Source organism: Falco punctatus (genome assembly GCF_963210335.1).
Source record: "Falco punctatus genome assembly, chromosome: 1".
NCBI lineage: Eukaryota > Metazoa > Chordata > Aves > Falconiformes > Falconidae > Falco > Falco punctatus.
In genome coordinates this window covers 92,038,334-92,066,239 of record NC_137580.1, presented here as the reverse complement: position 1 = coordinate 92,066,239, position 27,906 = coordinate 92,038,334, and the positions used below count along the sequence as shown (strand labels likewise).

The window sequence follows — 27,906 nt, the reverse complement described above, 5'->3', positions numbered from 1 at the left end:
GCTAATTTGAGATGGGCTACAGCTCGTGGCAGTACCTACCTTCTGTCTTTATTGCCCGTAACAAGCATGTTTGGAGGACTGTTCTGGAGGTTGACACACGTAAAGTCACCTATCGAGTTGCCCATCTTCTTCAGACACTGACTTGTTTCCAGATTGTAAAGAAGAATCTGGCAGAAAGAGAAAAAACACTGGCTAAATGTAGCCCGAGCACAACAGCTACATTTTGCTGCAGCACAAGGCAGAGCAGTTATTACCATCAGAGACGGTTTGCAGGACTCTTTTCTCAATATGCTAACACAATGAAAATACCAATCTACCCCTATTAAAAAGGGCAACAACATCCTCAGAAATAAGGAAATCAAGTTTCACAACAGAATCCATCCAGCAGCAGGGATACAAGGCTTTTGCCAACCAGCATCAGGCAGGTATGGCTGGCAAAGCCAGCCATACCGATTTGCTCCAGATCAAATTTTTAAGGCTTACAGGGAAAACCAAATAGTTTCACCAGCAATTTTAGTATTTGAAACAACAGTGCAAGTAAACAGAATCAACATTTAGAAGGTTTAGACAGATGGACTGTGCAAAAAGATTCAATCAAATAGAGCAAAAACCAAAGTGAACCCCGACTGGCCCTGCCGATCGATAGCTTTTGTACAGATCGTGCAGCAGAAGCAGTTTAAGAGAAATAATAACATCTGAAGTGGCAGCTCAGATGGGAAAGGAACAAAACCAACGCTGATTTCAAGCAACATCCAAGATGATTCAACCAGAGACTGGAGGAGAGGTCCGAGCGTCTCCTGCTCATTCACCCTTCATGCAGCCATCAGTTTAACCATGTTCACCGTCCTCCCTGTGGGGCCAGATGAGATTTATCTGTATGGGCCTTTCCATTTAGGAGAGCAAGTATATTTAGAAACAGAAAAACGTACTGGTCAAAGCCCAGTGGAGCTCAGCAACAGTACCTGGTCTTACAGAACTTCATAAACATTATTACATTTCATGGTGATGCTCCTTTAATTTAAAAGAAACCTATCACCATGAACAGTAACGGTAGTTAAAATGTCAGGAAAAAAGCATGGCTTCCATGGCAACATCAGCACGGCTATGTCAACATCACATCAATATTCTTAACTTCTACTTTTCTGATTATACCCACATACAGCTTAATAAATAGTGCACTGTCTGTACATATTATTTCAGCATTTGCCAGAACAGCGACAGTGATGCTGCCTGCCTGGCCTTTTACTTTCTATCTGTGCAATTTTAGGAAGCATCTGAAAGGTCGAATTAAGAGAGCAGGAGGGGATCATTTTGTGATGGATGCCTCTAGGCGACAAAAGTGAAGCTTTCAAAGTCTCTAGGAATACTGCAAAGAAAGGCAGAGAATTTGCAGGTTTCCTCCACCTGCTATTTCTCCCAAATGAAGAGCAGGCACAGTTTTATTTCTACGTATTACCAGCTCCCTATTAGAATCGGCACATTCATACCCAACTTCCTCAATTGCTTACACTATTTATATTCTCCCAGCTAGTTCCCTTTCCCAGATTCGTCTTTGTGAAGCTATCTGCCTCAAATACCCATCTTAAGCATGTAATTCTTCATCCTTTAGACCTCCCAAACCAAAGCAATTTTACCCAAGCTCTGCAAAGCAAGTAAGACTACCTTTGCATGGAGACCTCAGACATAAAAGTTGCCAAAAAACGAATTTAAACTTCCATATCTACAAAAAATGTTGCTACAAACCGTATTAAAATGTTAGTCTTCAAGGTAAAGACCAGTTTACAGCCTGTTCTCGCTTGCAGCACAGCTTCCAACAGCTCACTAACCAAACCCGGAGATAATGACATTCTGGCAAAGGTATTTTGCACAGTCTTCAAGGCAAAGGAAATTAATATCTGTGCCTGGCAACCAAGTTTCTCCTTGGAAAGTTTTGAACAAAAGACAAAGTCAATAAACTGCTGAATTCAACTTCAGAACAATAACTGATTGGGGCAACAGCAACGTATTCCAGCTCCCAGTTGAGCCTCTGAACCAGCCCTTCCCAGCTGTATGTTAAAACTCTGGAGAGGAGAGGGCCAAATGCTGCTTTTTCAAAAGTCCCCTGGGGCTAATACTTAAAGTGAACACCCATAAACTATTAATTTATCTAAATGACCATAGCTCCCATCTACCCTATAAACATATGATACATACTTGAACATTCAACTATGGCTGTGAAAGGCTGTAATGAAAAACTGAGCCCACATAGCATTTAAACATTCCCCTGCTTTACAGCGGAGCAAATACTACATATTCTCCTGCTCTTAGTCTCAGTTTTAGGCCGGGGGCAATCCTCATATGTAGGCAGCACCAGCTGAAAAAACATTTTTCTCTCTTCACATAACTTGTAGATGGTCACCAGTTTAAAGTGTCTGCGTCTAAGAAAGAGAAGCCGTAAAATAAATAAAAAATTCAGAACACCAAAACTGGAAGAAAAGCTTTTGTCTTACTATCTTCTCCTACCCGCTCCAGTTCCTTCTCTTCTCAGATTAGTCTCCATTCTTTTAAAGATTGCTAGGTTGTTTGGGTTTTTTTTTTTTTAATTTATAATGCACACGTGTATTTCTAGCCAGTTAGGCCCATCACTGGAAGAAAGATTCTCTTTGTATTTCTTGGTATTCAGATTTTGCCTACCTTTAAATTCAGCTCCTGTCCTGAACAATTTTATAGTCTGCAAATTAATTTCAAAATCTTATCCTGACAAACTGATAGGTAAAGAAACAAAAAGAACTCAGAATGCTTTTTAAAGACTGAATAATAATTTTGTAAAGACAGGTTTTTTAAAAGCATCGTGACAATTTTGAAGTTGCCAGAACACTTCTGATGAGCTCTCCTATAATATCCCAAGGCAAGAAGGATTTTCTTTACAAAGGCCAAGGAGAAAGAATGAAAATACCTGGCCAATAGGGACTTGAAATAAGGGTCTGTATGTTAAAGGGCAGATAAAGCATAAGATCTTTAGGAGGTTTATAATCCTATAATGCACACTGCAAAGGGATTACCCTTTTAAAGATATTTATAATCCTATAATGGACACCCAAGACCAGTGACCTAATAGGTACCCAACTGAAGGTAAGTGAAGCAAGAGCATTTGGGTGTGAAATGAAGTACCCTGGGATAACACACTAATGAGCACCCCTTCCCCCAGTGGGACTTTGGTGACACAAGGGAGGGAAAAGCATTAAATACTCTGTGCAGATGTATCGGGATCCAACACACAAAATAAGAAGTGTTACCTATTAACATTGTTCAAATGAAAAGTCGAAGTTATTGGAGAGGAGCCAAGCAATCTCCCAGAATGCTTAATAATTCAGCAAGCCAGAAATAGCCAGAGTACCTTTACCATTATGTTTAGTTAAAGACCACAGAGATTAGAAAACACATTATCCATCTCAGAGGCGATTCTTCCCGTGTTACAAGTCCCTTAACGACCTTTACCATCTCTCCCTCTCTCTCTCTCTCTTTTAATAAGGCTGAGCAAATGGGACTTCATTTTATCCGATTGCCACAGACTAGTGGTATTAATTATTCATGCTCATACTCTCCCTTTTGTTAAGGCAGTGCATTAGACTAATTTCCCTCTTTACTGTGTGAGTTGGGCAAGTCTCAACCCATGGTCACTGTGCTCAGATAGATGTGCTGAGATGCTGGCAAATTCACGCGATGAGGCAGAGGAAGAAAGGAAAAGTTACTGTATTTCACGGAACTGCAGAGCAGCGGGTACGGGGAACTCTTTAAATGCTGTCCAAGAACTCAAGAAAGACGACTAAATTAATTCATAACAGAATTAAAAGTCTCTGTAGCCAGAACAGCTAAGCTGTGAGCTTTGTTACATCTTGCAGCTAAGTGAGGTCAAGCATGGTCGATGTACTCTGGCTGAGATACTTCCAAGAAAAACCAAGGCATTGAAGGAACTGCTGTTGATGGAACTCTTCCATGCACGTCCAATACCCCAGCAGGTGTTTTGGGATCCTGTGTTGTTGGAGATGTCTTTTTTGGACGGAACATTAAAACAACAAATCCCCAAGCACTTGTTATCAAAGAGCCTGTGGTACTTTCAACAAGAGCAGGGGTGTTCAACCCACTGTCCTGGCTGAAAGCCAGCAGACAACTGCTTTGTGAAATTGCTAGCTTCCCTCTGCAATCACATTTCTGCTTCTTGTCAAAAGTTACCGCATCCTACGGCTACTAAAAAAAATGAGTCTCTCAGATCTGGGCAAAGCGCTCTGTATATACAGTATATTTCATCCTTATTTAGATGAAGTATTGAACAGAGTATCATAAATACTAGCCAAAAGTATACTGTACAACCACACTCAAAACCTACATCCTTTTCCTTACTGAATAACACACAGGACACATTAAAGAACCACTTTCTCAGAAAGAACTGTCTAGGATTGAGGTTTCTAACTGTCACTTTAAGAGACAGAGGATCAAAATTACAAAAAACACAACTGAGTTGCTTAAAGAGGCAGAGGAACAAGCAGCAAGACTGGAAACAGAATTTGCATGTATTTCCAGATCATGTTTCTTCCCCCTTTCCTTCTGCCCATCCCTCTCCCAACTTAAAAAAACCCAGCATTGCTTGAATACACACAAATACTGCCAACAAAAGAAAGGCTCGTGAAATTTCAAGTCCATCATAAATAAAAAGGATCTGGTTTTTGCTCAGGTCAAAACCACTCAATTCAAAGTGTATCTACAAAAGCAGTAAGGCTATTTCACATGCATTTGCGGCAGAAGTCATCAAATTAAGTACAGCATATGGTACACACTGCTGCAAGTTTGAATTTTATTTCTAAAGGGATGTGGAAAAAAGAATATTTTCAAAGTTTACAAGCCTCAGGGGCACAGTTGCCGGTGCAAATGTATTGAATTGCCTACTGTAAATATGGCACATAACACTGCTACAACAACAACAAAAAATATTTGACTATTAACAAATGCAAGGTCAGCATATTGATACTCGTACACAGAGATAAGTGTTCTGGCTCCATAAATTTAAAGATGAGCTAAGATTTAAAAGGAGCAGCTGAGGGAGACAGACAGACAGTCAGAGAGAAAGAAAAAGAGTAAATCATACACGAAACAGCCAGTAAAAAAAAAATAAATAAAAAAAGCAGTTAATATACATGAATAATGGATGTTTGATTTAAAAGCAGTTTACTCCAATATGATGTAATTTTTGACAATCAGCCAGAGAGACTATTTTGCAAGTTCTTGCCAGATATAAGTCATTGTGTAAAGCTGGTAACACAACCATTTTTCTGAGCATGTGGAAAATTGACTTTCATGCCATCCTAAAGGTGACTTTATGCTGGCAAATGGGAACTCTTATTTCGCATGCTGCACCAAGCAGCCTGAAGCGATGCTTAAAGACCCACACAGACAACTGCAAAAATAACAGTCTAAATAGCTTGCGGCAAATCCAGCAGCAAAAAAAGCCAGCCATGCACACTGCCCGGTCCTTCAAATATCTACACTTGCTGTAAAAATTATGTTTAGTAAATGATAGTAAAGACAAGTGCAGTTGGTTTTTCCTTTTAAGTTTTCACCTGACTGGAGTTAAAAAGTAAGACTCCAAGCTGGTAGCAAGCACTAGAGCCAAGCACTACGCACGCAGGCAGCGCACAAGCTTCGGCAATGCGATTCTGCCAACGCACCTGCAACCCTTGCTGTTCCAGCTCTGGACACTGCCTGAGCCCGGGCTGCCAGCCTCCGGGACTCTGCCAGCCTGGATGGGCTTGGGATGTGGACAGATGTCTGCTAGAACCTGGCATGAGGTCACCAGACTCATTTGACTTGTGGCTGAAGACTGATGTAAAGAGTTCAGGTACCCAGAGATGAAAGGATCGTGATGTTTACCCACTCACTAAAAAACAAGCCCTAGCCCAGAAACACATTTTCCCTAACCTAACTAAGGGCAGGACAGTGAAAAAGGCAGGCAAGGTAATTCTTGAAAACTGAATGTATTCTCTTGTTTTCATAGATTATCACCTTGAATACTCATGGCACATCCTAGCAGCTATATTTTCAAAACCTGAGACACCTACCTAAGCAGCTGTGCTGATTTTGAGGTATTCACATTAATGTACAAATTGGGGGGGGGGGGGGGGAGAAGAAAAAAGCAGCATGTCATTGACATTTGCAAGTTAAAAAAAAACCTAAAAATCCCTTTTGTATTGGCTAAACTATTTCAGGTCATTAACAAAACCAGAAAAAAACCCAAGAATTATGGTTGTTACCTTTCAGCAAGACAAGTTAATCGACACACCATGCAACATTTAGGCAAGGAGAACTTCTGGTCTCTCTGCTGGACTGTGGTTTCAAGCAGCGCCTGACTTACAAAAAGTTACGCAGTTCAGAAGACAGACCCTCAGAAAGAGTTCTATCTTTCCTACATGGTACCAAAGAGTTTATAAAAAGAAAGGTTATTTAAAACACCTTTCACCTTCACAGACCTGCTCACACTCTACAGTCCTACAGCTCCCCAAAGAGAAACGTTTGGGCAAGTCCCACGTGTTCAAAGTCACCAGTAAGACCTGCCCTTCTACTGGTATGAAAACAAGAGTTCATAAAGAGCAGTTTATTGAAAATTGGACTATTTACAGGGGCCACAGTGGCTAACAAAACTAATGCACACGCAAGATGATAAAAATCTGAAGTCTTTAGAACGCCACGAGAACTGGAGACATTATGACACCAGAAATGACAACGCAAGCTTGCCAGTTAACAAAGAAGAAGATTTTAGTTAAAATAAGGCGCAAGAAAGATGTAACAGCTTATATAAAGCAGCTATGACCTAAATACATCATCCAAGAGAGACTGTAAAGTATGAAATTCGATTTAAAGGATTATTTATAATTTGTTTTTCACTTACTATTAGTTCATAGCATCCATTTCAAGTGGTTAGTTCTACTGGATACACTTACATTAGCAAGCAGTTGAAGACCTCCATGGAAAATATTAAATTCAGGAGCAAAACTAGGCAGTATTTCAATTGCTGATGAGGAGAGACAGGTGATGTTGAATGTCGTTCATCAAGTAAAAGCCAATCACCAGCTCAAAACAGATGAAAAAGTGACAGCGTAACAAACAACTCCCAAGGCATCTGATCTCAAAATACCTAGCCTTCTGTTTCTAAGTTGGAGGCTCTGAAGTCATTACTGTTCTCCCTTCACTCCTCTCTTCCCCTCTACCTGTTCTGAAATAAGGTTCAAGTTTGTGCACAAAACAACCAAAACCACAGGCGCACGCTGAACTGCGCTTTCTAGCGCATGTAACGGAGAGTTCTTCAGCTGCATGACTTCAAAATAAAATTCTGTATCCTATATGAAGCGTCTTTGGTGGGAAAAAACTCCAAATCCTTCCATGCTGATTATCTTCTATCACCAAGAACTGTTGAATATGTTAAAAAAAAATTCAACTAAATATAGGAGAAAGTTGTCCTTTCCCCTCCCCTTCAAGATAATAAAGCACCTATACATTTCATAAAAACAGTCCACAAGCAGGAGAGAGCTCACCTGAGCTACAGGAGACCAGACTTACTTGGCAGCAGATGGTCCATTCAGGGAAGCTTATGAATATAGAAACTATAAGGAAAGCTTCAGTCAGAGCCTACAATCAGCGAGGTAATTGCATCAGAAATCAGATGATGTCAATCCTGGCAGTTATAGTGCTACCTGTTTAAAAGGTTTATGCCCTGTCATGAAGACGACCAAAGCCAGCTCTAGTTTAAATATGTGCATTTAATTTTACGTGCAATGCTCAAACCCCAAATTCAAACACGAATGCCAAGACCTTGTGATGCTGCTGCCGCATCAAGATCACAGGTCTCCAAACAGCGTGACACAGGGTAATACGTTATTTCCCAGACACCATCCTCCACGGTGTGTCCGCTGGATGTCATGAGCACCACCTCAGGTTGAAAGGCAAAGCCAGGGTTAGGATTTTCCCTGTGGTTCATTATCTGGTTGATAATATTAGCCACGTGTGAGGCCAGATAGGAACACAGATCTCTGTATTTCAAGAATCTGGAATTTCAGGAAAATAGTACATTCCACGTTGAGTTAATAACCTTTGCATATATAAGCTGAAATAACTCTTACTAAAGAAATTTCTTGTAGCTTAATATAAAACCAAGAGCTCCAGGAGCACTAAACAGACGAACTTTCAAAAAGCAGCACCATACTTGGGTTGTCTGATGCTTAATAAAGTGAAAGTTGAACTTCTCACAGATTAAGCATTTATATTCTCCACTCTCTCCTGCATGGATGTCTGTCATCTGGCAGTAGGCAAGTCTATGCCACAAATCTAATGCTTTTCTCCTCTCCAACATAAAAGTCCCTACAAAATTTATGCCTCAGATCTCTACTCTGCTGTCAAAGTTGGTTAAAATTAGACAAAGATTAAAAAAAAAAAACAGAGAGGGGGGAAAAAGATGGCTTCCCTAACTATATTTTCATCAGAAATCAGGTTACTAGGCAGTATCATTACGGTTGTGAGCTTACACTAAGAAAAAAAAAATATCCCTCAGGAAAAACAAAGACCACCCCAAACTGAGAAGAAACACAGCTTTCCCACTACAGCAACACCACCAGCAGCAAACAGGGCTGGAATTCTTCATCATTACATTTCCGAGACCAAAAGCTCTCCTAAAGACAGATTGTCAACTTGTGACCAGCGTAATCAGCCAACGCAACGTCCCTTCACGTCTGCGCAAGGCACATAATTATCATAATAGACATTAGTAATTAATTTCCGGCGTGATGTCAGCTGGTGCGGCAATGCCAAGCAAGCGTCCTTGTCAAACACACCCCAGCCGTCTGGACGACTTCAGTCCCATCTCCCTGATTAGGATGCACGCTGATGCACTGCTTAATGCAATCTGCCATCAAATGCCAAATAGTTCAGAACTAAATTAGGAAATATGTCCAGCTTTACAGAGTGACGCTCGGGGGCCTAAGTAGATTTCTCTATTCCTTCATGAGGCACAAAGGCGATCACCGATGTAATGCCCCTGAATGAGGCAATTTTACCTTCTAACCTCCCCACCTCTGTAGGGAAAAGAATTGGATTAGGACAGCAAAGGAATTAATAAAGACAGCATGGCCTCGCAGCATCTCTCAACCCTAGAGGTATTTATGGTGGCCTCAGCATTTCCCTAGTGAACGTGAATTTTAAGGGGAAATTAGATGCAGCTGGACCCATTTATTCCTAACACAGAGGTAATCCTAAATAAAGCTTTCCTGTTCTAGTTGCTTGCCAAAGAAAACGCTGCATTTTTACACTGCAGACCAAGCTCCTTCCATCTGGGTGTTCACCTCCTGCTTCTTTCTCCACCTGCCTGAAGCACTCTCCTTCCCTCACTGTTGATAGCCCATCACATGCCTGAAGTAGAACCACAAAAAATGGAATGAAATCAGGGAGTGGAAGAGTTAGGCAAGATGCAGGAAAGGGACAGAAACTCTTCTCAAGGCACCTGCAAACTGCTTTCTGCAGCTTGGTCCCTGCTCTGGAGTGGGGCCATGTCCAGGAGCAGGCTGCTGCCACCAGCTACTGGGATCTCAGGTAGGATTCTGAGCCCCCCCTGCCCAGTACAATTACTTACCTTACTTATTTGAATCTGCAAGCCCAAAAGAGCCTCTCCCACAAACAGAGAAGTTTGAGAAAAGCTGCATTAGAAGCATGCTTCAGCCATGAGTCTTCAGCAGGGTTACAAAAACGGTCTGGTTTTGATCTACCCTGCCACTGCCACGATGTGCTGATAAAAGCAGCACCCTGTGTCACAGGGGGCTTCAAACCTATGATTATCATTTTGCTTCCTTTAATACAACAGTCACACCATCCTCACCAAATTGTAAGTAGCTTAGTTCAAATACTCAAGCGCTCATAAAAAAAAAGCAGCATCCTCCTAAGACCACGTTTACATGTACAAGGCTTGACATACCACCCAGGATGCCCTCACCAGAAAGGCTGAGGGGTGTTTCGGCTTCTGGGGGCAGGGGTGGTTTATTGGGGTTTTTGGGTGGGATTTTTTTTTTGGTTTTGTTGGTTTTTTTGAGACTAGTTCCCCCTAGAGGGCCTCTGATGCAGCATACAGCTGAATGAGCCGGGACTCGCTGAGGAGCAGGAATGCAACTTCTTTAGAGTGAACCCAGTTAGTTGAACAATAAACCCTTCCTTCAGCCCTCCAGAACAATAATAGAAGCATCAGATGATGCATTAAAAGAGTATCTTCCCTCTACTGTCAAAAGCTGAATAGCAGGGAAGGAAATGGTCAGCAGCATGAACTTTTTTCCTTCAATTATGTAAATATAAAAACCTTACACAATAAAAATATTAAATACCTGGTTGGGCTCATTCAATAGCCAGCCAAAGGTTTTGAGCCCAAAGACTGCTTCATGAGCGGACACATCCAGACATGTGATGGGCTGACCATAGACAGAATGGAGAATTTTGCCAGGATCTTCTGCTTTCAGGAGATAGACAATGTCTTCTGCAGCTGCTACTGTCACTGGACTCCCCATAACATCTGGAACCAGATTAAGGAAGTTGACCTAAAAAAAGCAGACATTTTATTTTTATTACAGCCAAAAATTCTTTTACAGCACTACTGCCACACGTTAAAATGAACGGACTGCTAATGTGTGGTCATCGGCTATCTTGAATCATCCCCATTATGGATTAATTTCAGCCAAAGACCAAGTATCCATTTTATTACTGAACTTCTGCAAGCTTCGCTCCTACGATGAAATCTAGTTCACTGTCTTTAAAATGAGCCCACTTAAAAACCTAATCAGAACACATTATAATGGAGCACACCAAAATGTCACATCAAAGAAGGGAGCAAGACTTAACGGACTCATTCAAATGAAGGACAGAAAGCCGTAAGGCTAAAGCACACAGAGTTAGAATGTGAATACGGTGCTCGAGAAGAGGCAACACGTTCACGCAACTAACACGGAAGAGCTGATGCTTACCCTGCAATCACGTATATATGCCTTAAATTTACAGGGAAGTCATCGCATGACTCTAGGACAGCCCAGGTATCAGCCCCCCTATCTTCTGTCACAAGACCAGAACGACATTGCTCTTCCCATTTCAGTAAATGGTTAAAATGCTGCTGAAACGTCTCACCCCGGGAAGGGCTTAACTCCTTAACAGCACAGCTAACTCCTAACCCACCCTTAGAAGAGCGTGTGGTGTCCTGAGCGCCTCCGTCACATGTGGCAAACTGACATTTCATCGCAAGCAAGATGCAAGAGTAAGATGGATCCAACCACAATGGAGCGTGTGGTGGTGTTCTAGTATTTTTACTGGGAAGTCTCTTAAAATGTTTGGGGATTTTTTAAATTTAAATACTGTAAGACTGACTTAGCTTTGAAATAGGGGACTAATCAGGAGTGGTTTAAATCACAACTTCTTACCCATCAGCTGCGGAGTCAGCTTCCTGCAATAGGAGAGAAGCTGAAAAAACTCAATTTATTCCAACATACTTCCTTCCCCTTTCAAAAAAACGTTGATACTCTGAGATGTAATAAAACTTCAGAGAATGGGGCAGGATTTAACTTTTAATTAGAATAGTCTCAAAACTTCAGTGACAGAAGGTGCGACCTAAAGAAGCTGCACAACTAGTTACAGCTTCACAAGTGATGCTATTAGCTCGTTTGCAATATCCTGCCTCAGAATTAATCAGATAGTGTTGATCTGGAATGAGACCTTGAGTTTTAGCTCCAATTCTACACGAGAAAACTGATTTACAAAATGAGCCAACTTAGTTTAATGTTGACAAAAAAATAATTAAAAACAGGCAACCTCCTGCACCATATGGACTTCTATTCATTTTCACTTGTAGCTTAAGCCAGCATTGCATCCTTGCTCTTCAGTGTTTAAAGGCTCATCCGTTAACCTGCTTCAAAATCACAGCCTCTAGCTGATAATGCTGTTATCTAGTTCAGGCAACACTCTTGTAAGATTTTTGTAAGATCCCTCTTAACTGTACCGAAAATAATTAGTGGATCGGGAGCTTCTGGAATCAAGCTGAGTAGCCTGGAGACTCACCAATTTCTGGATTTCAAATGTTTCCGTAGTTTGCCAAAATCCTCTGTCATCAGGGCTTTCCACTTTGACCTCGAAGCCAGATGCCGTCGCTACCGTTGCACCCTCTGAACCAAGAGCTAAAGCCTGTATCCTCTGATTGTGCTGGTAATGATGGATTGGCTCCCGGCCGAACATCAGGTTCCAAACGCTAACTGTTCCTGTACACAAAAAAAAAAAATGTAATCACTATGCGTTATCTTCGAATTTAACAAAACTGTACAAGATCATTTACAGATGTAAGCTTAAAAGCATTGTAATGGAAAAAGTTAATATACAGGAAAGAGACGGTAAGGCAGGAAACCAGAACTTCAGGACGTTGCATAGCACCACGTAACTGCTTCAGAGGTAACTTTCCAAAATTACACGCTCTGGCATTACAGGCTCTATTGCTCTCTCTAAGTAATTCCTAATTTTTGACTTTCAGGTAACATTGGTGTCTACCTTGAGGAAGGCCGCTTGACTTCTCTTACATTTCCACGTTTGGAGAAGATCAGACTTAGATACCTAAATTCTTGTTCTACTATATACTTGCCTTCAATTACCACAAAACAGAGCGAGGAAGAGCCCACATTCAAATTTCAGTCACTCTGCTGCACACACAAGTTACACAAGTTTTAAAGCGAAGAATGTGAAGCTCTGCCCAGGCAGCAATAGGTCAGGGATTTTAACACCATTCTTAACAGTTTACACCCGGCAGCAGAGTTTCTAATCCTGATGCTCTAGAACAACTGAAAACGTAGAAGAGTTCAAAAAGCTAAAGAACACAAATCCTGAAGAATAGAGGAGTATCAGTCTAAAGGCAATATATTTGTCATTGTGTTTTTTCCCAGCATAGATCACCGATACGCTGTTTAAAAGCCCGGTACATTAAAGCAATAATCTGAATAAAAGCAACCTGGAGCAATCAGGAGTGTATTACAGAACAGAAGGGCCAGACGGAATCGGAGACTTCTGGGCCACCTTTGCACTGAATTAACGGAGAAGCAATCTTCAGATGTGATAGACAGGGCTGGAGAAGCCTGCCTTCTACTTGAGCATGGCCATTAATGATGAAATGATTAATGGTAGCTATTCCTTCAAAAGGAGACATAAAAGCTCTGACAGACAGCTGTGGACGGGCACCAATGCCAGTTTGCAAACACTCCTCCAATGTCCCAAAGGAGGTGAAGCAAGAGTGTGGTAATGAAACTGCACATAGTGAAATGGTATCTAAATGAGTTTAAATTGATTTATGTTTGCTTTTGTAAAGATTATTTGGTATCTGGAAAGTGCTACCAATGTGAAATAATGCAGATAATCCTTAAGATCCCCGTCTAATGGCACTCCCACTGAATATTTATATTCCTCGCCATGGGAATGAGTACCATAATGGGGACCATTTTTGTTTTATTAGGGATGAATATTTAAATTAATCTGCTATTTGCCTAAACAATTAGCCGCCTCTGTTTGTTTACACAAAGCCAAAACTGCAATTAGGCTTCCATCAAAAAGATAAGTCCTGAGTAAAACTGTCCCGATGGAGTCATAAGGGCTCAGAGCAGAACTTCCCAAAATTACTTCTTAGCATAATGGTAATTATGTTAATTGCTTGAAAGGTAAATAACTGCTGAACTGGTTTTGAAAAACAGAATGCTAGCTTGCATCACACACACTTAGGCTTCAAACAAGTTAACAAATACAAATGGACAGCACAGCTACAATTCCCTGTGCCGCCTGGCCTGCCCCGCACCAGGGCTCAGCGGTGGCACTTCTGTTCCTTCGCAGCCAGTCCTTGGCTCCCAACGGGAACAAAGGGAATGGCTGAAGTCTCATCTCCAGGACAGCTAATTTAAACAAGCAAAGAAACAAACAAATGTACGTCAGTGAGAAAAGACTGTAGTGATATCAGATCGTGGATGTTAGCACCGGACTTTTTCATCAGACGATGAAAACTGCGGCCAAGCTCCTCCCGGCAGGAGTATTTTCAACTTTGTTTTGCAGAACATTTATCCCAATTAAAGATCACTTTTGTGAAGGGGAACAAGGAAGCCGATTTGCTTTCAGTGAAATCTTTTGTTTACACATCTCTGTGATGAGCACGTCACTGTTTTTAATAGAGTGTATTAATGTACGGGAGTTCTGCAAAATATCAAAAAATATTCAAGTCAAAGTACCCTCTCTTCTGACCTCACAAGCAAACTGGAAAACCCAGAATTCAGAGTTCTGCTCTGATTTTGGGCAACAAAGCCACTATTATTGCTGCATCTCAAACATTATAAAAAGAGAAGACAGCAAAAATGGCTCATGCGAAATCAGTTCAAGACAGGTGTTTGGATTTTCCTTTTTTAACCAGCTGTTCCATCTGTCCAAAATATCTAAAAATTTTATCAGAAAAACAAGTGATTTGTAAGGTCACAAGTTAACATCTGTTTAATGAAGGAGCACAATATAAGGAGTAAAAAGGAGAACTGAAAAGGAACGCAATGAGCAAAAGAAATACCATTTTCTGTCATTAGGATGAACAACTATTTGCTTGCAAAAATACTGCTTGTCCCCCTTGATTCCCCCTTCCTTCAAAAGACTGTATGATTGTGTATGTACATCCTCCACCATCTGTTACTTGCTACCAGTTAGACGCTTCAACCACTGCGTGCAAGGACCTTCTGTGGAAATCCACTATTGTCAAAACAGGTGTATGCATTCGTGCATGGCGGCAGGAAAACATTTTCAAGTTTCACAGAAAAAGAAAACACTCCACTGTATTTATCAACAGGCAAAGCTACTACTAGGTCTTAAAGTGCTACTCAAGAACGTTCTGTATTCTATATTTCATTGCAGAAACAGAAAAATGTATTTATTAGCATGCAAGCCTTTGCAACAGTCAATCATGTTTGTATAAGAGCAAAAAAATAAAAAGCCACCATTACAGTTAAAGTTATTAGCATGGCAACATAAAAAAAATTAGGTGTAAGATTTACCAGTGCTGATGAGATCACTACTTTACACAGTTTATCTTCCTGCCTCCAGCAGCGACCAGTACTTCATTTCCAAAGCAATATCTTTGCTAAGGTGAAGTTGAGGTTGCAAGCTTACAGAATATTTTTTTTTTAATACTGTAATCTTAAAAGTGTTAGAGTCATTAAATCAGAATTATAAGCAATACTTTCACAGCATGCTAAAATCTGCACCACAATGGTGATTATTCCAATTGAACTCTAACAATAACTCCTCAAACCAATTTAGACTTTACAGCTTGCTTATATTTAATCTTGGCTCAAGGAAACGAGTATAATTGTGACACTTGACATTACAATCACCATACCAGTCACCTTGTTTATCGCTTTGGCCCAGACTGTACAAAGAACTCAGGTTTGTAACTTCTAACCCAATATATTGTTGAAATGCGGTCTGATGAAAGGTCCATTTATTGCAATTCACTCTAGATTGGAAGGTATTTGGATAAAACATTTAACTATGAGACTATTGTGCCTTACGCAGTGCACTGCTGATCCTGACCGTACTCCAGTTTTAGTAAGCATCAGCCAGTCTTCCACCTCTCTTGCTCTATCAAAGGTGAATAGCTGGGAGCTGTTCTCCATTAACAGTGCCTAGTAAATTCCCCTCTAGTATAGTCCCTTCTTTGCAGCTGGAAGCACAAAAGACGTCCTGCAAAAGCAGCTGCTTTGTACATCTTGTTTTCACCTAGCTTTCTCTCTGGTATAAAAGGCAATGTTTTTGCCACACACACACAAAAAAAAAAAGGTCTCTCTTTTCCTCTGACATCTCTAATCCTGTTACAGGGAAAGGAAGCATAAGCAGAGGCAAAAAATGTTAAATCACATTTGTAAATATTACACTGGCTGTGTTTGGCAGGTTAAGAGCTAGCCACAGCAGAGAACAGCTGCCTGCTCGGGCTACCTGCTAGGAGCAAACCCTCAGGCTAAGCGGAGGGAGGGCTGTGGTTTGGTGCAGAAGATCCTACGGACCCATTACATCAGCCCTTCCATGCTAAGGCGATACAGCTAGCGGTTGCTGTCAGCTTTAGAAAAGATGTACAGCAATCGACATGTGAAGTATTGGCGGGGTGGGTGGGCAGGAAAGCAAAGACAGAATTTTGTATATGCTAGAGCAGGGAATGTGGACGTGCTCATGGGTTTTGTGCTCATTCACTTCAGTCTCCCAGCACAATGGCCAGAAGCTGCTTAATTCACATCATCTACATGATGTTTTTCCTGTTTGTGAGTCGCAGTCTTGCTTATTAATTCTTTCTTGATTCACACAAAATTCTTTTTCACCTTTTGAAAACAGTTCTTACACATTTTTCTTTTTTTTTCTTCCAAGCTGGGAATATTAATTTATTTCCTTATAATTTTCACACATCACACTTCTATGAAGTACAAACAGTAGACAAAATATGTGGGTGGAAACAAGCATCAGCCTGAAGTCTCAAAACTTATCTTGAATTTTGAGTTTCTCCCAAAAATATTTCTAGTTGGAAGGACAACCAACACACAGCCAATTTAACCTTAGTAGATGCTTGGTGTTCATCAACTAAAATTTTGTATTTTACTTTCATTGCTATGCTGTGTCTCAACTTTCAGCAGGCCCAGCAAGCTACTTACTGTACTAAACAGCGAGAGACTTGACCTCAGCCATAAGATTTGTCCCTTTACATTATTATCACACCAGTTTCCACCAAATGTTGTCAGGTTTTATCTCCACCACCCTTCCTACAGAGATTTCCCAATGACACCCCCCCATGCAGTCCCTCAGAGAAGGTACAGATGAGAAAGTCTGTATTTCATTCCCAAGTTGCAGACTCAAGAGCCAGACTTCTGGGCCCATCATGTGAAATCACGCGCCGTTTCCCCAAACCAAGAGTTTTGCATCCACAGCCACCTGCACGTATCTGATGGGAATAAATACACCTCCACCTGCTACATGTGGTTTTCTTCTTATTGGAGCCAGCCTGTTTCCCTGCTCTTGCTATCTTACAGCATGTCCCGGCACTCAGGGGAAGGCACCAAACATTACTCCACTTCTGCCTTTACAAAGAGGGTACAGAAGGGACAATACCCACAGGCAGCTTTAAGGGCATCAGAACGGACAAGACAGCAGATTCCCAGAAAGCAACACTGCCAAAATTCCCTTCCTGGGGCCTGCCAACAAGCAAAAGCACTTCTGGTCCCGGCAGAAACCACCTTTCTTTGCTCCGTGTTGCTACTCTGCAACTTGTGAAGTCCCACTAACTCCTCCCAACGGATCTCCAAGTATTACCATGAAGGGCAGCAGTGCAGCATCTGCCCGCCATGCCTACATGAGTACGAAACATGGCCTTTAAAAAGAAAAAAAAAACAACAAAAAAAAAGAAAAAAAAGTATGTTCTCTTGTTGCAGCACATTGTTTTCAAGTCAAACTATGAGACTCCTGAGGGTGGGGTAGGGGGGAGAGTGATGGCTAAAAGTAGACTGCTGTTTCCCAAAAGCTGTGGCTCGCAGCCAAAGTCAGGCAAGCATGGAGCAGATGGAGTCCTGGCAAGGCCTCTACTGTCCCTGCATTAGCAGCATCTGCTCATTACCCAGAACCCTCGCCTGCTTTATCTAATGCTCCAGGAAAAGCATTTTGATTTGATTCATTTCAGTTCGGTAACGTGCAACACAATTAGTGGTAAAATCAAACTGGAGGACTGCCAGTGCTGACAATAGGAAACAAGGCAGAAGAAATATGAGGCCAGTGGGTTGGAATTCAAAAATCACAACTGTGGATCAAGTTGCCAAGTCCCGTTGCCCCAGGTGTACATACAGTGCCCCCACTGAGTATTGGCACGGGCAGAGGGAACTTCATTTTCTCCCCATACATTTTTCTCTCGTTTACCTCTCCTTGCAGCTTGCTTCTCAGAGGCTGACACCATCAGAAACATTCAGCAGAAGCCACAATTCAGTTTTTCTTTCGTGCCATCGTGGAGTCACACTTCACTTTGGATGCAGGCATCCCAGTAAGACAAATCTTGCTCCTTGCTATTATTTCATATGCCTTGGGAAGCATTTGCTGCTACCGAACCAGCAAAACAGTGCTGCAAGGCAGGCGCGGTGCGAGCAGAATCTGCCTGTTAGTTCTTCCCTGTGATCGGATGCCAAGGACATCGCTGCGTGAGCTCTGTTGAACTGGGAGAAACTGATGTTATCTGAACGAGTCTGCTAGCCAGGGATTCGACAGAGAAGTCTAGACTCTTTGCCTGACAGCACCACCTCCAACACTAGCAGATGGTTTCTCTGTGTTAGTCAAACTTACAAACAAAGAGAAAAGGGAGCTGGAAAAGTACAACAAAGAACGATCAAACACATTATCTTCAAAGTCTTCCTTCTCCCTCCCCAAGTTTAAAATAATGCTTTCCACCAAACGTAAATATATGCTTTCAGATTCCAGTTAGTAAACATTTCGAAAAATCAGTCTTTGTAATTCCCTATTCACATCGAAACTAATCTATTCTGACCAGGCTTCTCAAATCACAGTAACTGCCATATCACAGAGCCCATTAAAATTTCTACCCAAAAGAATAAAAGACACTGAGCTTTATGCAAACCAGTTTAGTCACAGCACACACAGGACTGACGACAAGGAATATGACAGGAAAAAAAACCTAGACATATTATTAGATTAGTCAGTGGGAGACTAGAAAACAAACAAAAGACCCTCTGCTAGTCATTGTTTGGCACACTGGACAAAAAGCCAACACTTAAAACTATCATTGTGCTATAATTTCCTATGGCTCAAGTAAATAATATTAATGAGTATTCTGCAATACCAGACTTGCTGTTGTCAGAAAATGTTGCCTATCGACAATTTTTAGCCACAGAAGACCATTCTAGCATGATCCATGCTAGAGAAACTGCTAAGGATGCCGATCATCTTAAAACAGCTCTTTTCACCCAAACCCCATTTATTTTACTTCTAAAATAAAAATACATGGATTAGAGATTTTGTTTGGATTATCCATTTTCTGTTTTGTTTTCACACGCAGAATTGCCAGGATCAAAGATAGTAGGTGGACAGAATTCCCTAACTTTAAAATCGCTCTATTCATACCTGAGGAAAGATTTTAAAGTGTCAAAAAACATACATTTTAAAGAAAGATGACAGGAGTTAAGTTCTGCCTGAGCAACTCAGCCTAGGATCCCAATCGGCTAGCACTGTTCAAACCTGACCTTTTTTAATTGCTGTTCCCATGTCCAGTAGATATACAGTTGGTCTCTGGCTCTTGCTGTCCATTACATAAACATCTAAGTATATTTAAAACAATGCATATAACCAGTATTTTATTAGGTTTTCATTACATATTAGGTCACAGTTTTAATTTCTCTATATCAAAGTATATAACAACCCACCACTGCAAACCAGTACTTCAGTTAAGAAAATGTGCATCCACACACTATGCCAAGAGCAAGACAGGACGCAGATTAATCAGACATGCAAGTTTACCAGTATTCCCATAACAAAGCTTCACAGCACCCCAAGGGAGTTTTGGACAGAGGAGAAGGCTGGTGGAAGAATATTTAATATTTTTATAGCAAAACAAGTTATTTGCTTAAGATAGTTTGGCTGGACTACAGCCTGGCACTCAAGCTTTGTGTAGCAGTTCCAGTAGGAATTAAACATCAGTTTTAATGGGTGCTATGTTCCAATGCCTCCCAATGCATTTACGGTTATTGGCCAACTTTCTCACATAAAAGCAAGTGTGTGCATGTGTGTGTTTATATACAGGATTACAGAAACACAAAAAGCTGAGCACAGCTGCTTCATTTTTGTAAAGCCTCTTTTTTTTTTTTTTTTTTTTTTTTTTTTTAAAATAGGGAGGAGAGTTGTGGTTACTTACCATCCTCATAAGCTGCTACAGCCAGAGAGCTGTTTATCCTCACAAAGGAGACATGTGGCTGAGGTCCAGCATCACCAGGACCGTGCATTGGTTCCAGGATGGGGGCTGTGTAGTCCCAGGTGCGAGTGTCCCACAACCTCACTTCTCCTGATGTGTATCTGGAAAAGAAAGCTATTATTCATCCCAGAGCATCAGAAAAGAGGTAGCTGCAGGAGAAGGGAGGAACAAACAAGAAGCGTCTTAAAAACCCAACACCATTTACAGCTCCTAGACCGACTCTCCTCCTGTTTACACACTCTGTGTAGAAGCCCATTAGTTTCCCTCATTTTATTCCCATTTACTAAATGTAGCATCAAGTCTACTAAGACAGGCAGGTGTAAATTGGAGGTACAAGAACAACACGACTGAGCTACCATAGGTTACCAACTATCGATATGAGTTTTACAACTAGAATGCAAGGAGAGTCAGGCTCAAGTGAAAAAAAGGTAATCAGCAACGAGTCTAAATTACGTCATGGCAAAACTTCAAACCGTTTCTTTTCAGTCTTTAAAAATTTGTGACTGTGGTTGTGCCAAAGAAAGACTGTTTAATCAGAGCATTTATGTACGTAAGTACAAGCACTCATATGTATAAACCCATCGAATCTATTACTTTTTATAGAAACTTCTTAATGCCTCATCAACGGATCAGATTTGCCTACATCTCTGAAGACTAATTAATACAATTAAGTGTTGCCTTTAGAATTAAGGCAGTGCCGCCTTCTTTGCAGAAGGCTCTCTCACTGAAACATCAGAAAAACGACAGTTCAACAAAGGTTTTCCAATAAGAAAATTAAAAAAAAAAAAAAAAGAACTAAACTTCCCAGATAATACTGACTGTATCTAAATGAATGAAGGTTGCTACACAGCAAGCAACACAGATGTCCTGTGCCATCTCTGCTGTGGAACACAACATTAAAGGTAAAAACCAGTGCAGGCAAAGTAGAGGCAAAGCTCCTCTCTATGACTGGTCAAAGAACACAGTTCAACAGCTATTTGGAACAGTTCAATAATTACTTGAATTTTAACAGAACTGTGATAATTAACACGATCGCTCTCAGATGTCTTTCTCTGCCATAGTTGAGACTCGGATTCTGTTGGAAAATAATGGGTGCTTACTGCTGTCAGCTTTGCTGCTACATCCCAACGTTTTGGGGAAAAGTGTTTCAAAAGAACGATTCCTATAAGCCTCAAAGGTCTCCAGTTCAAAATCTTGCTGACCTACGTTTTGAGGAAAGCAAGAAAATAGTTAATTTACCAAGAAGGTGAAGGAAAGTGCTTAATAAAGATCTAGAAGATGGTGGACTTCAACTCCGGTTACCCAGTTCCTTGGGGAAATACCACATACAGGGTTACAGGTACTCTGGAGCAGATTACTGCCAACATCTCTGGGTGAAAATGTTCCACTTTATACAACTAATTAAAGTGCCTGAGGGGGCGGTGAAATCTGTCAAGCAGAAAGAGATGCACATTAATTCTCTGCACTGAATCGGGAAGAGGATAACTGTGTCCTTGTCACCTGGCTTCCTCTTCAGTGCTTTACAGGGTAAGACAGGAGAAAATGAGAGAATAGGGTGGGATAGCACTTCTCCCTTTTCCTACTTCTGCAAACGAGGCCCAAATCCCCTTACAAATGTTGCTTTCATTTCCAATTTACAGCAGCGCTATTTAAAAAGAGCAGATGAACAAAGAGGTTTCCCCAAAGCAAAATGTTTCATGTTGGGTTGAACAAGCAGTCCAGATTAGCTCACAAGTATCTTTGGTTTACAAAACTGAAAAATGCTCATTTCAGATACATTTTCAAACTCAGAGATAAAACACAATAGGACAGGTGATCGCACAGATCTGCTGCAGTCCTCTTCAACAAGACACACAGATAACATTTTAATTTTGAGCTGCTTTTTGTTTCCCTTTATGTAAGTTTGGGTCATGTTTTCAAGCTTCTAACTGTAAAGAGTAGTGGGTTACAAAGGGGAAGAAAAAATTCTGTTGCCACTAAGTGACCCTGAATAGTGAGTTTTGAGGGAAACATAAAATACTGGTAGAACTGACAGAACCAAGTGACAAGATACTCATTTTCATCCCCATATAAGCAAGGAAGGAAGAACAGTATCTCCTCCTAGTGTATATACATACTTGCTCTCACACAGTCCAGTCTAGGAATGTAAAAAGAAAGACTAATAGATGGAGAAAACAGAACAACAGAAATAGAGAAGAGACACAAGGCTGGCTAATTCCCTGAGCACACTGCTTCTGGATTTTCTATACAGCATGCAACACAACTGATCCAGGGCTCAAGACACGCTACCATCCTTAAAAAATAACATGGACCACAATCTTGGAATTAAAGACCCAACATCACAATACCACAGTAAGTGCTTAAATTAATTTTATCTCAGAATTCAACCAAATCAAAAGAAAGTTTGAACCATTCTTTGTTCTTGAAGAACATGAACGACCTCTACAGCTAAGCTCAAACTGGAACAGACCACCAAACCTTTGTGACTGTCAGTTTGACATAAATTTGACTCAAATTCTGATGTGCATGTACTGGGACCTGTTAAATGCAGGAACTGTCTCTGCTTGGCAGGCTCTGCACCAGGCCACCCTGCAGCCTCCTCATCCTCACTCCCTTTCTCTCCCATGATGGACAGGCACGTGCTGAAGAGCTTTTGCTTCTATACCACGAAGCTGTGGTGCTCTCCCACCCCTAGCAAGGACCTGTTGAACACAACAGCTTGTTATGTGTACCTCAGGCAGGCTCCAGTGGGCTCAGATAGTACCAAACAATCCGTAAGAGCATCCTGGCCACAGTGCTTATCCCAGTTCTGTCGTGACAGAGAACAGGGATCACTAGATGTGCCAGGAGAACCCTGCAAGCGCCCACCAAACCCTACCTTCATGTGTGGCTGATCCAGAAATCCCACCAGGGCACTGCAAGATACAAGTGTTTTAGGTTCAGCAGGAGGAGGAAGGCAGTAAGGCATCTTTGCCCCATCCCTCCCATCCCCCTCCTACTCCCGTTTCTCACTCAGCAACACCATAAAGGATTTGGAGAAATGTTACAAGACCATGCTGGAAACATAAGTGGAGGTCTAGGTTTGGGCAGGGAACCAGCATGGGGAAATGGGAGATATAAACCATCTCCTCAGCTGACAACATGCTCCGTTGGCTATCGCCACCACATGCCCATTTCCAGCACACACTGGGCCTGTACCAGAACTGAACTGGAAGACTTTCAAACACAGATGAATCCAATTCAGAACTAAAAAATTTAATGGTTCAACTCCCTGCTTTTAATGCTGTTGTAAAGAGCAACACACTTTCAATTTGTAACCACAACAAAAGGCTTTTAAGCTATTAAAGCATTGCCGTGCTGTAAAAAAATAAAAAGGCTGCTTTATTGCAGATAATTGGCAAATCTGCCATATCTATATAGATGGCTGAAGAGAAGAACACGCTGCACTTTACACGAACTATTTCTAGATAATATCAGTATTTCTATTCATTTCCTACCACACAACTTTTACACTTCACCATGACAACTTAGTTTGGATTACCAGCTACTGAGTGAAAGAACCCCAGATTTAAATCTTCTGCCCCAGAACAGGCACAGTCCTCCAGACTCAATTCAGTTACTGATTTTTGTACCAAGGTGGCTATGAAAGGCCCAGAAAACTTTCTGCTGGAGTGAAAGAAAAGAAAAAAAACCAACCCAAACAAACAAAAAACCCCCCTTCTATTTAATACAACAATGAATATGTTCTATTTGCTATAATACCAACAGCATTAAACTGCTGCTTTTCCTCCCCTCAGTGAGTGTAATGAGACAATTACTGCAGTAGCAGGTAAATACTCCAACATCTGATATAACCTACTTGCGCAAAAAAAAACCCAACACACCCCCCCAGAAAAAAAACCCCAACCAAACAACAAAAAACCCACAAGAAACCACCACAAGCCCTACAAATTCGGAGTTTTCAAGTTCAAAGAGAATAAAAACCCAAACCCAAAAAACTCATTAGAGACCATACCTGATTTACTTCATTTAGTAAGGCTGTTCAAAGTCTTGCTTTCCTGAGCACAACAGGGAGCAACAAGAAAAAGACTGTTGCTTACAACCCCTAGTTTTCCTCTCTCCAGATACTCCCTTGCCCCAATCAATACCTTCCGAGGTGTTTTATCCACACAGTGCCTGGCTTCCAGCTCTGGGTCTGCACGCTTCCCTCCTTGTTCACCAGCCACAGTCATCCTCCTCCTAGTCCTCAACAGAGACTCTCGACCCAAGTAACTCCACTTTTCTGATGGACTTAGGTTCTACTTTGCTCTTGTTCTGCTGCACATTTCAGTGTATACTCACAAATAGCAGCAGGAGAAAGACAAGAGCTGTATTTTTCAAACTATACTTCTCCTTGACAAGCCAGTTCTATAATTCTGGACAGATATGTGTACATCTGCAAAAATCAGTCTGCAAATTCGGCTTCAGCTTTACAGATAAGCATTAAAAAAAACTTGCTGCGACAATACGTGGAATGCATATGGTGTAGAGAAGCTGAAAAAAATTAAATTCATATGGCATCTACAAACACACTATAATAAAAATACCTACTCACTAATCAAGAGCGTTTAAACTACTTTTTATTGGCAGTACTGTCATAATGAGATGAACAATTTCCCAGTGCCCTCTCACATGAGTGAAAGAAGAAGACTGAAGGAGGAGGAGCTGGGGGTTAAAAGCTGCTGATGTCCCACTGTAGCTGGGAAGCAGGTGGTGAAGTGCGGAACACATGTGGAAGGAAGCAGAGATGGAGGCTGGGCACCGGTCTAATGAAGTGGTGCTGAAGAGGCAGACGATTTCATAAGGAGAAAAACATCAGGAAACTGGTCAAAACACAGAATCTCATCTGAAAAAGCTCAACCGTGTTGGATAGCAATAGGCAGAACAAATTTGGGGAAGAGGAGGAGGGGGAGGCTGATCTCTCTCCAGAGCCCCAGATGTCTTTATCGTTGCCTAATGACAATTACACTCAACCAATTAAGACACTGCTATCACAGTTGCATTGTTAGTAAGCCTTTGGCCCTGAGTGTTGATGGCTGTCTAATTAGTGTTTGTGCAAAGTACAACTGCAACTAATATATAAACTGACAAATACACAAAAGAAAAACTGTTAACAGGAATATTTTCAAAACAGTCGAGAGTACTCATTCAGTCCATGGCAGCAGCAAAGACAAACTGCTTTCCTTCGTAGTTTGCTCACTGCTGGCACTGCAGAATTTTACTTCGAACAAGCAGGCCAACTAGGCTGTCGCTGGGTTGCTGTTGAAATAGGATGCTGGTGTCAGTCCGTTCTGTCAGCTACCTCAAGCACACCACTCCAGGGCAAACCTTACTACACCAAGTTGGTCTGAACACCAAAGTGTCGTAAGACACTTCAGAAATCAGTTTACATTTTCCCTCTTTTCTCTAAAGGATTTGTAGCAAGAAAACAAAAACGAAAGAGGAAGAAAAACCTTTGTTTCACAGTCAGGTTTGATTTCCAGAAGGCAAAGTCTGTTCAGTTTCCAGATACCTGTGGTGATCAACAAAACAAAACAAAAAAACCCAACAACTTTGTTTCAGGCAGTCAGTGACCATCTGTTAATACTCAAAAGATCTTATTATGAAGTCCTTACAATGTCAATGCATTTTATTGAAGTCAACAGGAATTTTGCTCAAGTAACAGTCTCCAGCTATAGCTCTGTTGAAACGGATGCCTGTTGATAAGCAAGTAAAATAATGAGTATTTTGCATTGTCTTGCTGCAACAAGCACCTCGTACCTTTTATCCTTATTCCACCAAAGGCAACTAACCAGTCCTTCATGTGGTTAATTAAGGTATCTACTCAGTGACCCCCTCAGCTGGCTTATGAATAAGGTCCAATTAAACATGCAAACCCAAATCCAAACGCCTTTGGAAGTTGGTTCAAATTGCTCCCAAGCTTCATCTTCTCTATAAGGCTCAAGGAAGACAGTGGTAATACAGAATGGTCTGTTTCAAAACACCTCTTCATCAAAAACAGTGGAAGTTGGAAGATACCTCAATTGCAACACGCAACACTGAAATCAAATGGACTCTGTTACCTTCTTTTATGCTAAACATTAAGACCCACAACACTTCTCTGAAGTGAGGGATAACGATGGACTGCTTAAATACATTCAACACAGTGTGAGATGCCTCGGATGAAAGAGGTAAAAGTTCCCCAGCCTGCCTGTGTTCTCATTTACAGTTATTTAGAGCCACTGATTTTGCCACTACATATATAACTGACAGGTAGCCTGGCTAAGGGATTCCTCAAGGGAAGGATTCAGCAAAAACAGTCGACTAGCAGCAACGGAATAAGGACCTACTTTGTACGGCAGAAAGGAATACAAATAGAAGACAATGACAAAAAAATTAAATACAAATGGAACAGGAAAGATAAATTTTTCTGCTATTACAGAGTGTGGCAGAAAGCTACACCATAAAATACAAGAAAGAAACCAGATGGGAGTGAACCCAAACCAGCATTTGAAACCACCCAAACACTGGTAGAAGAACGTGAAGTAGAAAAGGAATGTCCCTGATTTCATCCAAACATTATTTTGGGTTACTCAATATATGACTGCAACTATATGAAAAATGACTAACTCGTACCAAAACAGTCCTGGAAACACTGTAAGATTTAACAAGTAGGACAGACATTCTGAACATCCCTGTGATCAGTTCCAAATCTCTTCTGCTGGGAACTCGACTTTCCAATTCATCAACCCACATCCATCTGGGGCCCGCTCACCGAAACTGAGTGCAGAGAGCTTGTCCCATCATTCTTAAGGCCTTGTTGAGGAAACCATAGCTCTAGAAAGCGGGTTAAGCTGCTGGAAATAGCATGCAATTCTTCTGCAGCTTATTGTTGTTACCTGTAGCAAAACTAATATTTCACCATCCTAAGTACTTCTGCAAGCTTCACCTTCTTATTAATTTTAAGTGCATGCGAATGTCATACCAAGGGAACAGAAACAAGCCAAAGGGGTATAGGGCAGGGAAAACATTTTAATGAACACTTACAAAAGCAGAAGTTAAAAAAAGCCAAACTGTCTCTAGTAATTTCTTTTTTAAGGCCAAGAATCTCCTATCATTTCGATCAAGGTTCCAGTGGCTTGCATCAGCTCAGGCCCATTAATTACACCAGCTGCTCTGACCAAGGAAACTTATTAACTGTGGGTAGTGCCTCAGGCTACTGCCATGACAGCAGAAAAAAAAATTATCCTTTTCAAGAGGAATTATGATGCAATTTGGGAAAGATTTGCTCCATCAGCCCTATTATTTCACAAAGGACAAACATATAATGCAACAAATTAAGCAATGGCTCCCGTTTCAGATACCGTTGAGAAAACACCATTGGAAGGGGATGTAAATTGATATATTTACATGTTGGAAGGAACACACTGCCAACAGCAGAGAGGAAAAGTATCACCTGAACTCTAAAGCACTGATGGCAACAGCCCAGAGGCTGGTAGGTTGTGAAAAAACAGTAAAACTTAAAACGTTCAGGAAGTTTACTAGAAGGAAGGATGGGTTTGTCTGGCCTCAGTAGAAAACCAGGCTTTACAAGCTCTAAAATAATGACTGTGACTTCAGGATACTGGCCATCGCTACGCACACTGCACATCTCTGCATCCAGCAAAACCTATAGGTAAACCAATAGCTTAATGGTCAGGCAGGCTGGAAAAGCATCTTTCACAGAGAGTCGGTATCAAGCTTCCACTATTGGTTTCACCTGAGGCTCTTTTTCAAAAGATGACAGAGAAGCCAACGTGTTTGTCACTTAACACAACCTTACCTAACTCCCGTAGTTT

At 41.2% G+C, this 27,906-nt stretch overlaps 1 protein-coding gene across 1 annotated transcript in view; it reads right to left on the bottom strand.

Annotated features, from left to right (window-relative positions):
- The window catches only part of FBXW8 (F-box and WD repeat domain containing 8), a 53,597-nt gene that overhangs the window by 7,982 nt on the left and 17,709 nt on the right, over positions 1-27,906 (bottom strand). Inside the window, exons 5-8 of the mRNA XM_080366123.1 lie at positions 19,994-20,151; positions 12,103-12,299; positions 10,389-10,598; positions 40-167 (exon numbers count right to left, since the gene is read on the bottom strand). Coding sequence (XP_080222249.1) covers positions 40-167; positions 10,389-10,598; positions 12,103-12,299; positions 19,994-20,151 — 693 coding nt within the window. The remainder of the gene's footprint in view (positions 1-39; positions 168-10,388; positions 10,599-12,102; positions 12,300-19,993; positions 20,152-27,906) is intronic.